General features: G+C 46.3%; 1 protein-coding gene across 1 annotated transcript in view; it reads right to left on the bottom strand.

Annotated features, from left to right (window-relative positions):
* Nucleotides 1-6487, bottom strand: part of WNT9B (Wnt family member 9B) — a 9343-nt gene extending 2856 nt beyond the window's left edge. The window contains exon 1 of the mRNA XM_027667915.1: nucleotides 6238-6487. Coding sequence (XP_027523716.1) covers nucleotides 6238-6313 — 76 coding nt within the window. The 5' untranslated portion in view covers nucleotides 6314-6487. The remainder of the gene's footprint in view (nucleotides 1-6237) is intronic.
* Nucleotides 6488-12830: the final 6343 nt, after the last annotated feature.

Below are 12830 nucleotides of genomic sequence, written 5' to 3'. Positions count from 1 at the left end.
CTCTACTGGCTCTCCTGACTGTCCATGGACTAAAACAAAGCACGACAATTATAAACACAAAGAGACAAAACCCAGCGAGGGACACAGAGGACGGGGCAGAGGGGAAGGCAGTCTCCTTAAAACCTTTGTGGGACAAGGATTAGGAAACAGCAAGACCAAGAAAGGCAAAGTAATAAAAAGATTGAAGACTCCCTCACTGGCTCTCCTGACTCTTCATGACTAAAGCCAAGCACAATAATCACAGATACGAAGGCACAAAACCCAGCGAGTGTGTGAGGGACACGGGACATGGCAGATGGGAAGGCAGCCTCCTTAAAACCTGCACACAAGAAGGACAGGGAGAGGGTAGAAGCAGAAAAGGTAAAATATGGTGTTCAGCCACCTCACTGGTTCTCCTGACTGTGCATGGACTAAAAAACTAAGCACAATAATTACATTAATTATAAATATAAAGAGATTAAACTCTTTACTTGCACACCACTCTATCAGAGAAACTCCACATCGTGTTTGAAGTAACTGGTGTAGTGACACCCCAGTCTCACCCCATGGCTGTGACTGGTTCAATACAACTTCCTTGTGAGGGGCAGAGGAGGGGCAGACCCTGAACTCTGTTCTGCGTGACCAGGGACAAGATCCAGGGAATGGCATGGAGATATGTCAGGGCAGAGTCAGGTTGGATTTTAGAAAAAGGTTCTTCCCCCAGAGGGTGGTTGGCCACTGACCAGACTCCCCAGGGCAGTGGTCACGGCCCCAGGGCTGCCAGAGCTCTGGGAGTGTTTGGATGACACTCTCAGGCACAGGCTGTGACTCCTGGGGATGGGCCTCTGCAGAGCCAGGAGCTGTACCCGATGATCCTTGTGGGTCCCTTCCAACTCAACATGTTCTGTGACTCTGTGACATGGACAGGAGACCACTCCTGGATCAAGGGAGGGCTGGGAAAACATCCAACTGCAAAAAGTGACAGCCGTGAAACTCCGTTTGTGCTCACCTTCCCCACGGGCTGAGGGGTGTGAATAGAAACTGCCACTGAAATCATGGGGTGGCCTAAAATCAGCAAATATGGAGTAGAGACTGGGGAAATATTTTTAAAATCTGGCCTGTTACTCAAACATGTTTTTAACTGGGACTGTTGTGGTATTTCCCATGGAAAGATCACGTGTAGTTTGGCTGGCAAGGGTTGCATGTTGAAGGACATCTTGGCAAGAAGGACAACTCTCCCACATGTGAGTGGGGTTCCTGAATTCCCTGTAAATTATCCACTCCCAGTGACTGTAGGTTGTGTTCTGAAGCTGTTCTCCTCCCAGAGGAGGCTTCTCAGGATTGGTTACAATCCCTGAGGTCTTGGTGTGACCATGGCACACCAGGACATTTAACCAGGAAACAAAGTACAGGGACCGAATGGAAATCCAGCCTGGAGATGTGAGATCAGACAGGAATGGGAATGTTGATACGACACCCAGGAGCTCCACAGAAGTTCCAGAAACTCTGATTGACACAAACCTGACCTAAACCCCAAAATAGTTTATTTACTCATTTATATTTACCTCTTTGTCTATTCATTCCTGGGGACAATCTCAATATTCTTTCAGCAGTTCGTTTGTAGAAAAGAAAACTATTAATGAGAAATTGTTTAACAAGTCCACAATTTAGGAATTAGTGCAAGGAAGAGAGACGGGTGACCGATCAACAGCTCTGAGTGCAGGAATAGGTAAGATCAGCCAAAATAGAAAAAAAATTGGTTTATGAGAAATAGAGTGGTGGTACATTGCAAGGAGGAAAACATATTGAAGCAAACAAATATTCCACATGGGAAAATTCTGAATTTCCTTCCACATCAGAAGGAAAATCTGTTTCCTCCAATAATGGAAGAGAGAGAGACAACCACAGAGACCTGATCTAGATTTACAGTTACCTGCTTGGAGCAGAGGTTGGAATTCACCTCTAGAATTCATCAAGTCCATCCTCAGATCTTTCCCTTATTCTGTTCCCTCAAAGAATTCCCATCAAGCTGTAATAAGAGATCAGGCCACTGACTGCTGAGATCTGAGTAACGCCACCACAAATCTGACCCAAGAACAGGACACAGAGCTCTCCTGATAGTTGTCAGCAAGAAGAATGAGAAGTGTGACTGACCATGAGCACAGTGGAGAGGCTGCATTACCGACTTCAATACACACTCCATAGGAGCTCTTTGGAATTGCAGAACTGCAGACAAAGATCCAGCAACAGTATGGATATGAGGGGAGAGTCAAAATATGGAGGAGATAAGGAGATCAACCAACAAACTCCTTCCTGCCTCACCATCTTGGTCGCTGTAAGTACTGGGACAATAATTTGCAATTAGTCTCTCTGGTTGATGACGCTCTATAAAATTTCTCAGGGTACTGGAAAAACAATGAAAGGATGTCACCAAATCCATCAAAAGTTTTAGAAAAGCTGGTGTGGGATGCAGCCAGTACAGACTATGGACAGCAACGTGGTGCTCGCACATTTTCAACAGTGGCCAACCCACGCCAAAGAAGGAGCTAAGAGAGGGTGAAATATATTTGAGATCCTAAACCTGTTAAATCATTCCAGAAGCCGATCTCCAAATGTTTACCAGATTCCCAGTTTCCTCTCTGACACACTCTGATCCCAGAAGCAAGGAGAACATTCCAGAAAGCCTTTCCCATACCGTGTGAAGGCAGCAGGCCCCGGCAGCTCCTCAACCCCTTCTAAATCTGGCTCTGTGGAACACCACACTGCTCCTGCTATTTCTGACCAGCAATGCTTTGGTTATCCTGTGGCACTCCATGGAAGTGCTGGCCAGCTCTCAACCCACTGGAAATCAGAGACCATGGCTTGTGGTCAGGCCACTGCAGACAGCAAGGACTGCACATACCAAGCAGGCTTTCAAATCATCTCCTTCTCCACCCCTCCCACCTCCTCCTAAGACAAAGCTTCAACATCTCCAGGCTGCCAAATGCTTGTCCAAAAAGTCTGAGATGATTCCTTGTTCTTTGTCCTAAGGGATCGATCACCATTTAATGGTTAATTTACAAATCACACGAGTAAAGGGAGAACTGAAAGGTCCTTCAGCCCCTGTGGAATATCAACATGTAACTGAGCAGCAGCTGGATTTTCAGTAGGACATACCACAAATGGGCAGCAATCAGCTGCAAGGAACATGATTTAAGATCTGAGAGAGATTTCCCCATGTGTCCTGGTATCCCTCCTCCCTCTGTCACCAGAGCCAGTGGAGCCTGGAGCCGATGCCGGGCTGTCAGGACCCGCTTTGGGGATGAGTCACTCCCCTGACCCCACTGACTGGGACCAAATGGAATCTGACACGGGGCAAGGGAGAACATCTCCATGAGATGTGTTTGCTGGGCAGTTTGGTTGCAAACATCCAGCACAGAAGGAATTTCAAGATGCTGCAGCAAACCAGCCCCCTCAGTAGGACCTTGCACGGGTCCAAGTCCTCCCCTGAGCTCTCTGGGAGGATTTTTGAGCTCAGCAGCCTGTAAATACAGAGAGATATTTGCTGCAATGTCACCACTGTTCTCAGTGTGGTGTGCTCCAGACCACAAGGAAAACTATAACAGGAGGAGTTCGGCCATGGGCTGGTTCTGCCAAAGGAAAGATGTTCATGGGCAATGATTTTTCAGTGCTACAGTGAAGGTAAGTGAGTGTTTCAGAGCAAGTGGAGGAGGGAAAACAATCACATCAACAAACCAACCAACCAATCAAAAAAGAACTGTAGAAAGATTTAGGATGGAAGGATTCTCAAGGTCTTTAGCACAACCTCCTGCTCAAAACAGGGCTAACTCAGTGCCAGCTGCTCAGGTCTTCCCCAGCTGAGTTCTCAAAATCTCCCATGGTGGAAATTCCACGTCTCTGAGCTACCACTCCACTGCTGTACCATCCCTAGATTCCTCATGACATCAATGAAACCACTGCCTGAAGGTCAAAGAATCCAGCATGAGGCCAAGAAATGGACTGCTGGATGGAAGGATTGTAGAGTGCTCAATTCCCAAGAAGGATTTTTTTGAGTGCCTGCATTTGAGCTCTTTGCTCAAATTTTATTTGTCTTCCATGAATCACCATCTTCTTTGAGATGAAATTCTGTTTACCTGACCTCCAGCAACCTTTATGGCACTCCTGGGACACCAAATGACCATCAGTGCTTTACAAAGACACCAACTGCCACCATGCAACAGGGTGGCTTGAAATGTCTCTCCAGAATCACTTTAAATCTAACTCTTACCATGGATTTTTAAGGAAGTGGAGAAGAAATGCAGAAGGATTTTGCATGGATCAGTGAATAGTAACAGCTGTCATAAGTGACAGTGGTCACAGAGGAGTGGTAGGTTATGCAAAAGGGGTTTCCCAGTTGTATCCAGAGAAGTATCCAGAACAACAAATAGTGCAGACTGGTATTTCAAGGACTAGAAAGCCCTTGGTCTTTTTGGTTTTTTCCTCATCTCTAGAAGCAGAAAAAACATTGATGATCCAATTCAGTCACAGCAGTTTGGGACTGCCATCTGAGTGTGGCTTTTCACCCCTCACAGCTCACTAGGACATGACCTTCTTCACTCTCGTGCATTTGTGAGACCTTTAAAGACTGTTCAAAGTGTGTATTTTTCTTTATGGTTTCTCTGGGACCATGGAGATATCAAATGATTTGATCATTCCTAAAACTCTTCAACTTCAGTGAAAGGAGAGGAGTCCATTGTCTGACCAACAATTTCCAAGAGATTTCCAAGAAATGTGAGAAACAGACCAAAAGTGGCAGCTGAGAGTGTTCCTGTTCTTTGTGAAGGAATCAAACTCCTTTGGAAGCTGAAGGAAAATGAGAACCAACAGCTGCTCCCAACCAAGTGTCCCCTCACCCAGGAAGGGCAACCAGCATACTTTGCTGTATTGAATCATCATTTGAGCCTTAAGATTGTGTAATAAAAGTTTTCAAACACTTCTCCTCATCTACCAAAACAGGTTTTAAATTACAGGTGATATTTTATTTTGTCAGTCAGGAGTCCCTGGAAATGTTAAGGCTTGTCACCGCCAGATAATGAAATGTTTTGCAGCTATTTGAAGAGAAGGATTATTCAATTGTCATTTTCAAGTTCTTTGAGGCTGATGAAGGTGCAGGTGTCAGAAAAACACTCAAAATTATCACGAACAGCTTCTTCAACTAAAGAAATTTGCTTTCATGTGCTAAAAAAAATCACAACAGAGTCTTGCAATGAGGTAAATCTGACCCCATATGTGCCAGTTTAATAAAATATTAACTTCATATTTAATATAATAAAAATTGATAATTTTAAATGAAAATGTTAAAAATTTGCAATCCAAATGCTAATTAAAATTTGCATTTATTTTCATCAAATTTAATTTTGGTTTGTCTGGGCTCTTTTTAAAAAAACATTAAGTTGCTAAACATTATTAAAGGACTGAAACTCAGTAATTCTGAAGAATGAAGTTTAGTAAATGCCACTAAAAGTTACTGAAGGGCTGAAAGTCAGTAACACATAATGAGGCTTTGTTTGGATCAGGACAGGTTTAGCAAAGATACTTTTACTAAGAAATGGTTTCAGTGTCTGTCTTAATTCATTCTATTTTTCTCAAGTTCTTATAATTTGAAGGATTTGTTGTGCTCCTTCCTACCTCAAATAGAGAATTTAAGGACATTTTCTTCCTCTAAAGCATTTTGGGAAACGGAAGCCAATGGTTCTTCTGTCCACCCTGATCTTCTACAAAAACTCCAAAGTTATAGAAGGAGTCTTAGGAAAGATTTGACAACTTGCACTGAAATGCAGGTATAAACAGTCATGCTGACAAACAGAAAATAGGTATAAATTTTGTATCTGCGAATAACAAATATAAATATCCGAAGACCTAAAAAGAGTTTTTTCTTAAAACATCCCTTGACATCAAGCACTGCCTCTTTTTCCCACAGTATCACCCTGATTCCCAGTTGAGGAGGATGCTCAGCCCAGGGAACTCTGGGCAAAAATCCACAAGCCAAGGGTGACAACTTCCTTCTACTCTCCAATGCATGACAAACCCTGTAGGAAACACGAGGACAAAGCTTATTTTGCAGTAAAGGGGCCCGATGCGCCCGTTTCTGGGTGAAATGGATGATCTGGGCACCCTGGGCACTCCCTGGTGCCAATCAAACCCCCTTGGCTTGATTTGAGATGGACATTCCAGGGGCTGCAGCACCGGGAGTTTCCCTGCCAACCAACTACCTTGTACCTCTCTTGAGCAGGCTGGTCCTCCCCTCCAGGCTGCAGTTCCAGCGCTCGCTGCGGAACTGGAACTGGCACTCCATGATCCCGAGGCGGATGGAATCCCGCAGGGTCTCGGCCAGGCCTGGCTCCCGCCGGCACAGCCGCTTCTGCTTGCGGGACAGCTGGAGCAGGTCACACTGCTTGACGTGCACCCTGCCCTGGGCAGAGCCCGGGGAGGGCCCCAGAGAAGGGAAGTGGGTCAGGGCTTCCTTCCCGGTCAGGCTGAAAGGAAGGAGGAAAAGCAGAGGTTATGGATCCTTCATGGTCACGGCACCAAGCCTGGCAGAGCTCAGGGAGTGTTTGGGCAACGCTCTCAGACATAGAGTGTGACTCTTGGGGATGGGCCTGTGTAGGGCCAGGACTTGGACTGGATGATCCTTGTGGGTGCCTTCCAGCTTGGCATATTCTGGGATTCTCTGAAGGCCAGGTGGGACAGGAGCTCTGAGAAACCTGCTCTAGTGGAAGGTGTCCCTGCCCATGGCAGAGCGTGGGGCTCAGTGGCTTTTAAAGGTCCATTCCAACCCAAACCATTTGGGGATTCTATGATGATTCTCAAATGGCAGCCACGGAAAGGTAATTGGAGGGCAGGATATTTGGAAAGCTGCAGCTCCTGGTACTTTACCAGCTCAGAAGATTAATCACTACAGATTAGATCTTGTATCCCATCTCCACCACACAACAAGGCAAAGTACCACAGCAATGCTGTGGGGAGGAAGGAAAAGCAAGTGTGTTGTCTCCAGCAACCCCAGGTGGGAAGGTTCTCTTGGCTCCATGACAGGGTGACAAGGATGTGGAGGGGACTGGAGCATCTCTTGGGAGCAGGAAAGGCTGAGGGAGCTGGGACTGTTCAGCCTCCAGAGCAGACCCTGAGAGAGGCCCTCCCCAGGGTGTGTCAGGGGCTGCAGGGAGGGGGCAGAGGATGGCCCAGGTTCTGCTCAGGGGGGCCCAGCAATGGCACAAGAGGAACGGGCAGGAACTGATGCCCAGGAAGTTCCACCTGGACAGGAGGAAGAACTTCTTTGCTGGGCAGTGACCCAGTACTGAACAGGTTCTCCCAGAGTGGGTGTGGACTCTTCCTCACTGGAGGTATTCCAGACCCCTCTGGACACAATCCTGTGCCATGTGCTCTGGGATGGCCCTGCTAGAGCAGGAAGATGGGACCAGCCACTGTCCTTTCCAACCTGATCTATTCTGGGATCCTGGGATCCTGTGACATGTCTACACCCCTTCAGTTTGGTTTCCTTGCCAGTCACAGAGTGAGTTCCCAGTTCCTTCCGGTGTCCCATACAGAGACCCTGTGGTGCTGCAGGTCACAGCTCTCCAAAAAGCACTAACCATGTCCTTCCCAGGATTTGTACCACTGGACACACTAGGAAAGTCCAGTGGGGAGGCAGTATCAATGACCACCTTTCTACAGTAAGCATGAGTTTTGCTGGAAAACATATTCTTGCTGAAAAAATAAAGGAAAGGTCAAATAAAAATGTCCTGTCAAATGTAACAGCAATGCACTTAAGTATTCAGGTAACTCAGCTGGAAAATGTAACAAATTTTTGAAACAAATGTTTTCCCTTTTATGGCAAGACAATATTTTTCTTGCAAAATTTATCTTTAGGATGCTTGAAAACACAGAGAAGTTATTTTACTTTGATGCAAGATTTGAGGGCTGCAAACACACTGGGAGCAGCCATGGGATTGCACAACAGGGATCTGGTGAAGCCAGAGCCAGAGGGGGAAAGCTGAAGTCACAAATTCAGAGCTTGAGCAGACACAGTTTAACTCAGGCTTGTTGAGCTCCCTCTGCTTTGTCAGGGGCTTTGATGCATTTCAAGTAGAAGCTGCAAAGCCAAGACTGAACTCTCCTGTAGCTCAGGGCTGTCTGATTCCCATCAAGGGCTGACTCAGGAAGGACAGTGTGGTGCAAAAGGTATTGCTTAAATCTGTATGAGTGTGAAAGGGAGAAAAGGTGGCACCTGATTGCCAAACACAGGACCACAGAGTGCCCCAACTCCCACCCAAAAAATACCAAAACCAGGTCAATGGAAACGTTCTGGAACCTTCCCTTTTGGACACATCTCAGTCCCATCGTTAACATTTGCAGACAACACCTTCCCCCTCTCCCAAACCATGTGGTTTTCTGTGCAAGTCCACAGGCAGTTTAGGGAGTACAAATGGAAGAGCTGGTTGGTTCTTGCTCCTCTCCCCCACTCAGGCAAATCAGGCTCCACTGTGGGAGCCAGACCAGCAGAGCTGGAGAGGGAGGGATGCAATGAGGAGCCAGCTCTGGAGCATTCCTACGAGGACATCCTGGCCACTGGCACTGCCACCAGCAGTGCAGGGACTCTCCATGCCCTTCCCTGCCCAGCCCAGCACTTGAGCAACACAAACCAGGTGGAGATGGGCAGTAAGTTGGTGCTTCCAGCAACTTGGTACCAAACAAGCCCCAGTAGTGCACCAGTGAGACTCTTCATCTCTGCACCATTCCCAGGTTCCTGGTAAAACATGGCTCTTCCCCAGTGGAGTTGTCCAACAGTCTGACTGTCTGTGTTTGCAGGTGTGTGTCTGGCACAGCCAATGTCTGGCACAGAGAGGAGAAGGAAGTCTGTGCCAGTGACCAGGACACGTGTCCACACTGTCTACCACACTCCAGTCCACACATAAAGACTTTTCTCCCAGGGAGGTGACCAAGATGGGAACTCACCTGGCTCCACAGCAGACATTTCTAACCCTCAGCTGTTCGAATAAGACCATACTTGTGTCAGGGATGTACCTTCGTGCTGGAGGATGCAAGTCAAGCACTGCAGCTGTGATTTGAGTCCTCCAGACACTTCAGAGACATCTGTTTCAGAGATATTTGTCTGGGTCTCCCTGGAGTCAACCCAGTCTATCCAGGTACTGAAGTTAGAGCCCAGTTCGGACCTAACCCCACACAACTCTGCCTCTGTTCTCACAGGGCCCTACAACCTCCAGGTGTGCTCACACATCCTTAACTTAACTGACACATGGAATCACCCAGAGACCTGCAAACTTCTCAAGAACAAGGAACCTTGTGAATCCCACAGGAACCCTGAGATGAGCTCGGTTGATCAGAGTATGGTGCTAATAATGCCAAGGTTGTGAGTTCAGTCCCTGTATGGACAATACACTTAAGAGTTGGACTTGGTGATCCTTTTGTGTCCCTTCTAACTCGGAATATTCTGGGATTCTGCGATACTCTGTGAGCATCAAACCTTAGAAACCAAGTGGGTGAGAAGAATCTCTTCAGGGGTGTTCAGACTCTGCCTAACTCAGTGGGACAGTGCTGGCTCAGAAGAGGTGTTCCTGTTATATCAGCTGGGGGAATAACAACACTCACCCAGAGCCCTGGACTTTGCCTGGTAGTGGGATTCCAGCACCCACATCCCAGGAAAGTGCACTTGCCAACAAGTTGGTGGTGGTTGCCAACAAGTTGATGTGGTTCCTCTCCATTTCCATGCAGTGTCTGTGCTCCCATGCACCAAAGTTTCCCAAGTTCACAGCACAGAGAGAAGAAATAAGGAGGAGGGAACTGACACTGAGGAGTTTGAGAGCCTGACATAACAACACTGAGATCATTCATTGCTTGAAAGCCACAGACAAAATCCTTTGACATTCCTTTATACCAAAACACTGCCTGTCTACATACCATCAGAACTGCCAGGCATCCACCCTCCTGGAGAACAGACAGAGCACACAGGGCTGGAGTGGAGTCTGTAGGCAAACAGCAAAGCAAGAGCTGTAGGGTGAAAGCTAAAGTCCCAAAGTCAGACCTTGAGCAGACACAGTTTAACTCAGTGAGCTCTCCCCACGTTTGATGCATCTTGAGCAGCAACTGCAAAGCCAAGACTCTGAGCTCTTCTGTAGCTTCGGGGGTTCAGGGGGTCTCTGATTCACATTGAGGGCTGACAGGAAGGAAAATGTGGTATAAAAAGTATTGCTTGAGTGTGAAAGGGAGAAAAAGGTGACAAACATCCTCAAATTTTTACAAGAGATGTGATGAATGACACAGCACAGGGGAGAGCTGAGAGAAACTCTAAAACTAGAGTAGAATTAGTGGGCAGAGGTTAAATACAGAACAGGGAAGAAGAGGCAACACAGCTTTGGAAAGTGGTCAGGCCTCTTAAACCTGCTGTGAAGGAGCCACTGAACAGACAGACCGAGGACAAGTCAAATTCTACCATCTTGTAAAGTGGACAGATTTCCAGAAGAGCTTGTGTATGAACACAGATAGACTGGATATCTCCCACAATTCCTACTAGAAGAAAAAGGAACACAAGGAGAACACAGGGCTTTGAAAGCAGGACTGACCTGTGAGTAAAGATTATTCCAACCTCTAATATACCTCTAATACAAGAACCAGGGGGAATTATGATAATTTATGAATTGATAGACTAAAGCTAAATGAAATGGGACACAGAGGCTGCAGTTAGACTTGAAGCCCTTCTCAATGCAGGGCATAAGGAATAATAAGTATCCAGGTATTCATGCAAACCATGGAAGAAAAATTCATAAAGGACCATTAAACACAAAGATACTTTGACAGAGGAAACTCTTAAGGTGCAAACTGTCAGAAACTGGAGAGGATTCTGAGAGAGCATCTCTATCTGCTGTTCTGTGCCTTTTTATGCTCTTGCCTTCACATTTCTTATTCCCAGTGCTGACTCAGGTGGTGAGGCCACGTGAGCCCTTGGTCTGAGCCAGGACAGCTGGGCTACAATCCTGGGCAGAGATTATCTCAAGAATGGTCCACCAGTGGCCAGTGAGATTTGGGAGAAGGTGATTTTGCCATTCTCCAGGCCCTGAAGGATGTTGGGTGCTAATATTTGCAGAAAACCCAGACAGAATAATGACAGGTACCCTAAAAACCTTTGAAGAATTTGATGCCATTTTCAGAGCAATCTCAATAGTGCAGAGCAAACACAGCCTGGGACCACACACAGAGCAGAGATGCCAAGTTTAATTCATCCTTTACACCATGCAAAGTGAAAGCTTCATGGGAAAAACACTTCCTAAAACTGAATCCAGCAACACTTTAAATTCTGACAGAGGTAATGCAGTATCCTACACAAAGAGCTGGTTGCACAGGCAAACTTAGACACACAGAGAATCACAGAATATTCTGACTTGGAAGGGACCCACAAGGATCATCAAGTCCAACTCTTTAGGGAATGGCCCATTCAGGGATCAAAGCTGCAACCTTGGTTTTATCAGCACCACGCTCCAACCAACTGAGCACATCTCAGAGCACACGATACTTCTTTTTATTATTGTTATCTTTGTTGCACTTATTATTGAATTTGTAAAGTTGCAACACACAAAGTAACTTGGTTTTCCTCTAGAAATGGAGGTCAGAAATAACCAGATGGAAATATCATGGTTAATGAAACAAGCAGTAAATTGGTTAATTCATGTGACTAAAGCTGCCTGGAACATAACCTTTCTGTCACACTCATCACCTTAGACAGGTGAACACCAGCAGGAAAAATTATACGGCTGTGTTTGGAGGCTCAGGATCCTGTCAGAGATCAGGATTCCCAGAATAAGATCCATGCACAGACACCACTCTCCAAACTAGTCTCTCACATAACTTCCAGTTTAACCAAGCAGGCAGAGAAGTTAAAGGGGTGCCCCAGGCCATGGAGGTGACCAGTGGCACAACTGGGAGCAGAAGCCACTCTCTGGGTCACAACTGACCCACCAAGATGACCCATCTGAGGGGAGGCTTTGCAGGCTCCGACCATGACTGTGTTCTATTGGGGTAAAACCAGCACAGGATCAGATCAAGATCACAGGATGGAAACACACAAGATTAAATATAAAATATGCAGATATTTGCACTTGGGCGAACTGCACATCATTTTTAGATGATTTAGGGTTTATTATCTACAGATCATACAGTGAAAAAAGTGAGCTCTTTGAATTAATGCACACCTGCTCGTGATCTGAGAGAACAATAAGGAGCTCCAACTTTTATTTCTCTCTCCTTTTCTGTCTGAGCACTTTGGTAAATTCATCTATTTCCTTTAATCTCCTTCCAGCCACATTCCAGCTGCTTAAGAGACTTTTAATGAGAGCCTGTTCCTGTGCAATGCCCAATGTCCTCTGGATCTGAGAGGTCTTAAAAACCTGTAAAAATATGCCTTTCCTACCTCTCCCAAGTAAGGAGAAAAATCAAAGGGAGCCCCAGCAACCCTCCATATCTGATTTCAGGGGCCTTTCATGTTCCACAGGAATATCTACACCCCACAGAGAGCTGCAACAGGCATTCAGGGAAGGCTGGGGAAATATGGGACATGAGCAAACCAAGGCCACTGTGGTGCACAGGGGTCCTCAAGTCTCCTCTGTCCCTGGTAGCTCAGTGAAACAGTTTTAGTCCTTTCAGAAACATCACATTTAATCCTCCATATTTGTCCCTGAATGAAGACATGGCCAGTGAGTGTTGGACTGTTGGGATTCACCGGGATGGTCTTTGCTTTGTACCCCCCACTGCCTACAAAGAAGGTGGCAGAAATCCCCAAAGCCTCTAAATTATGAATCTCAGTA

This window comes from Corapipo altera, unplaced genomic scaffold (assembly GCF_003945725.1).
Source record: "Corapipo altera isolate COAL_440 unplaced genomic scaffold, ASM394572v1 174, whole genome shotgun sequence".
NCBI classification, from domain to species: Eukaryota; Metazoa; Chordata; class Aves; order Passeriformes; family Pipridae; genus Corapipo; species Corapipo altera.
The sequence above is the reverse complement of the archived record's forward strand: the minus strand, read 5'-3'. Positions and strand labels throughout refer to the sequence as shown.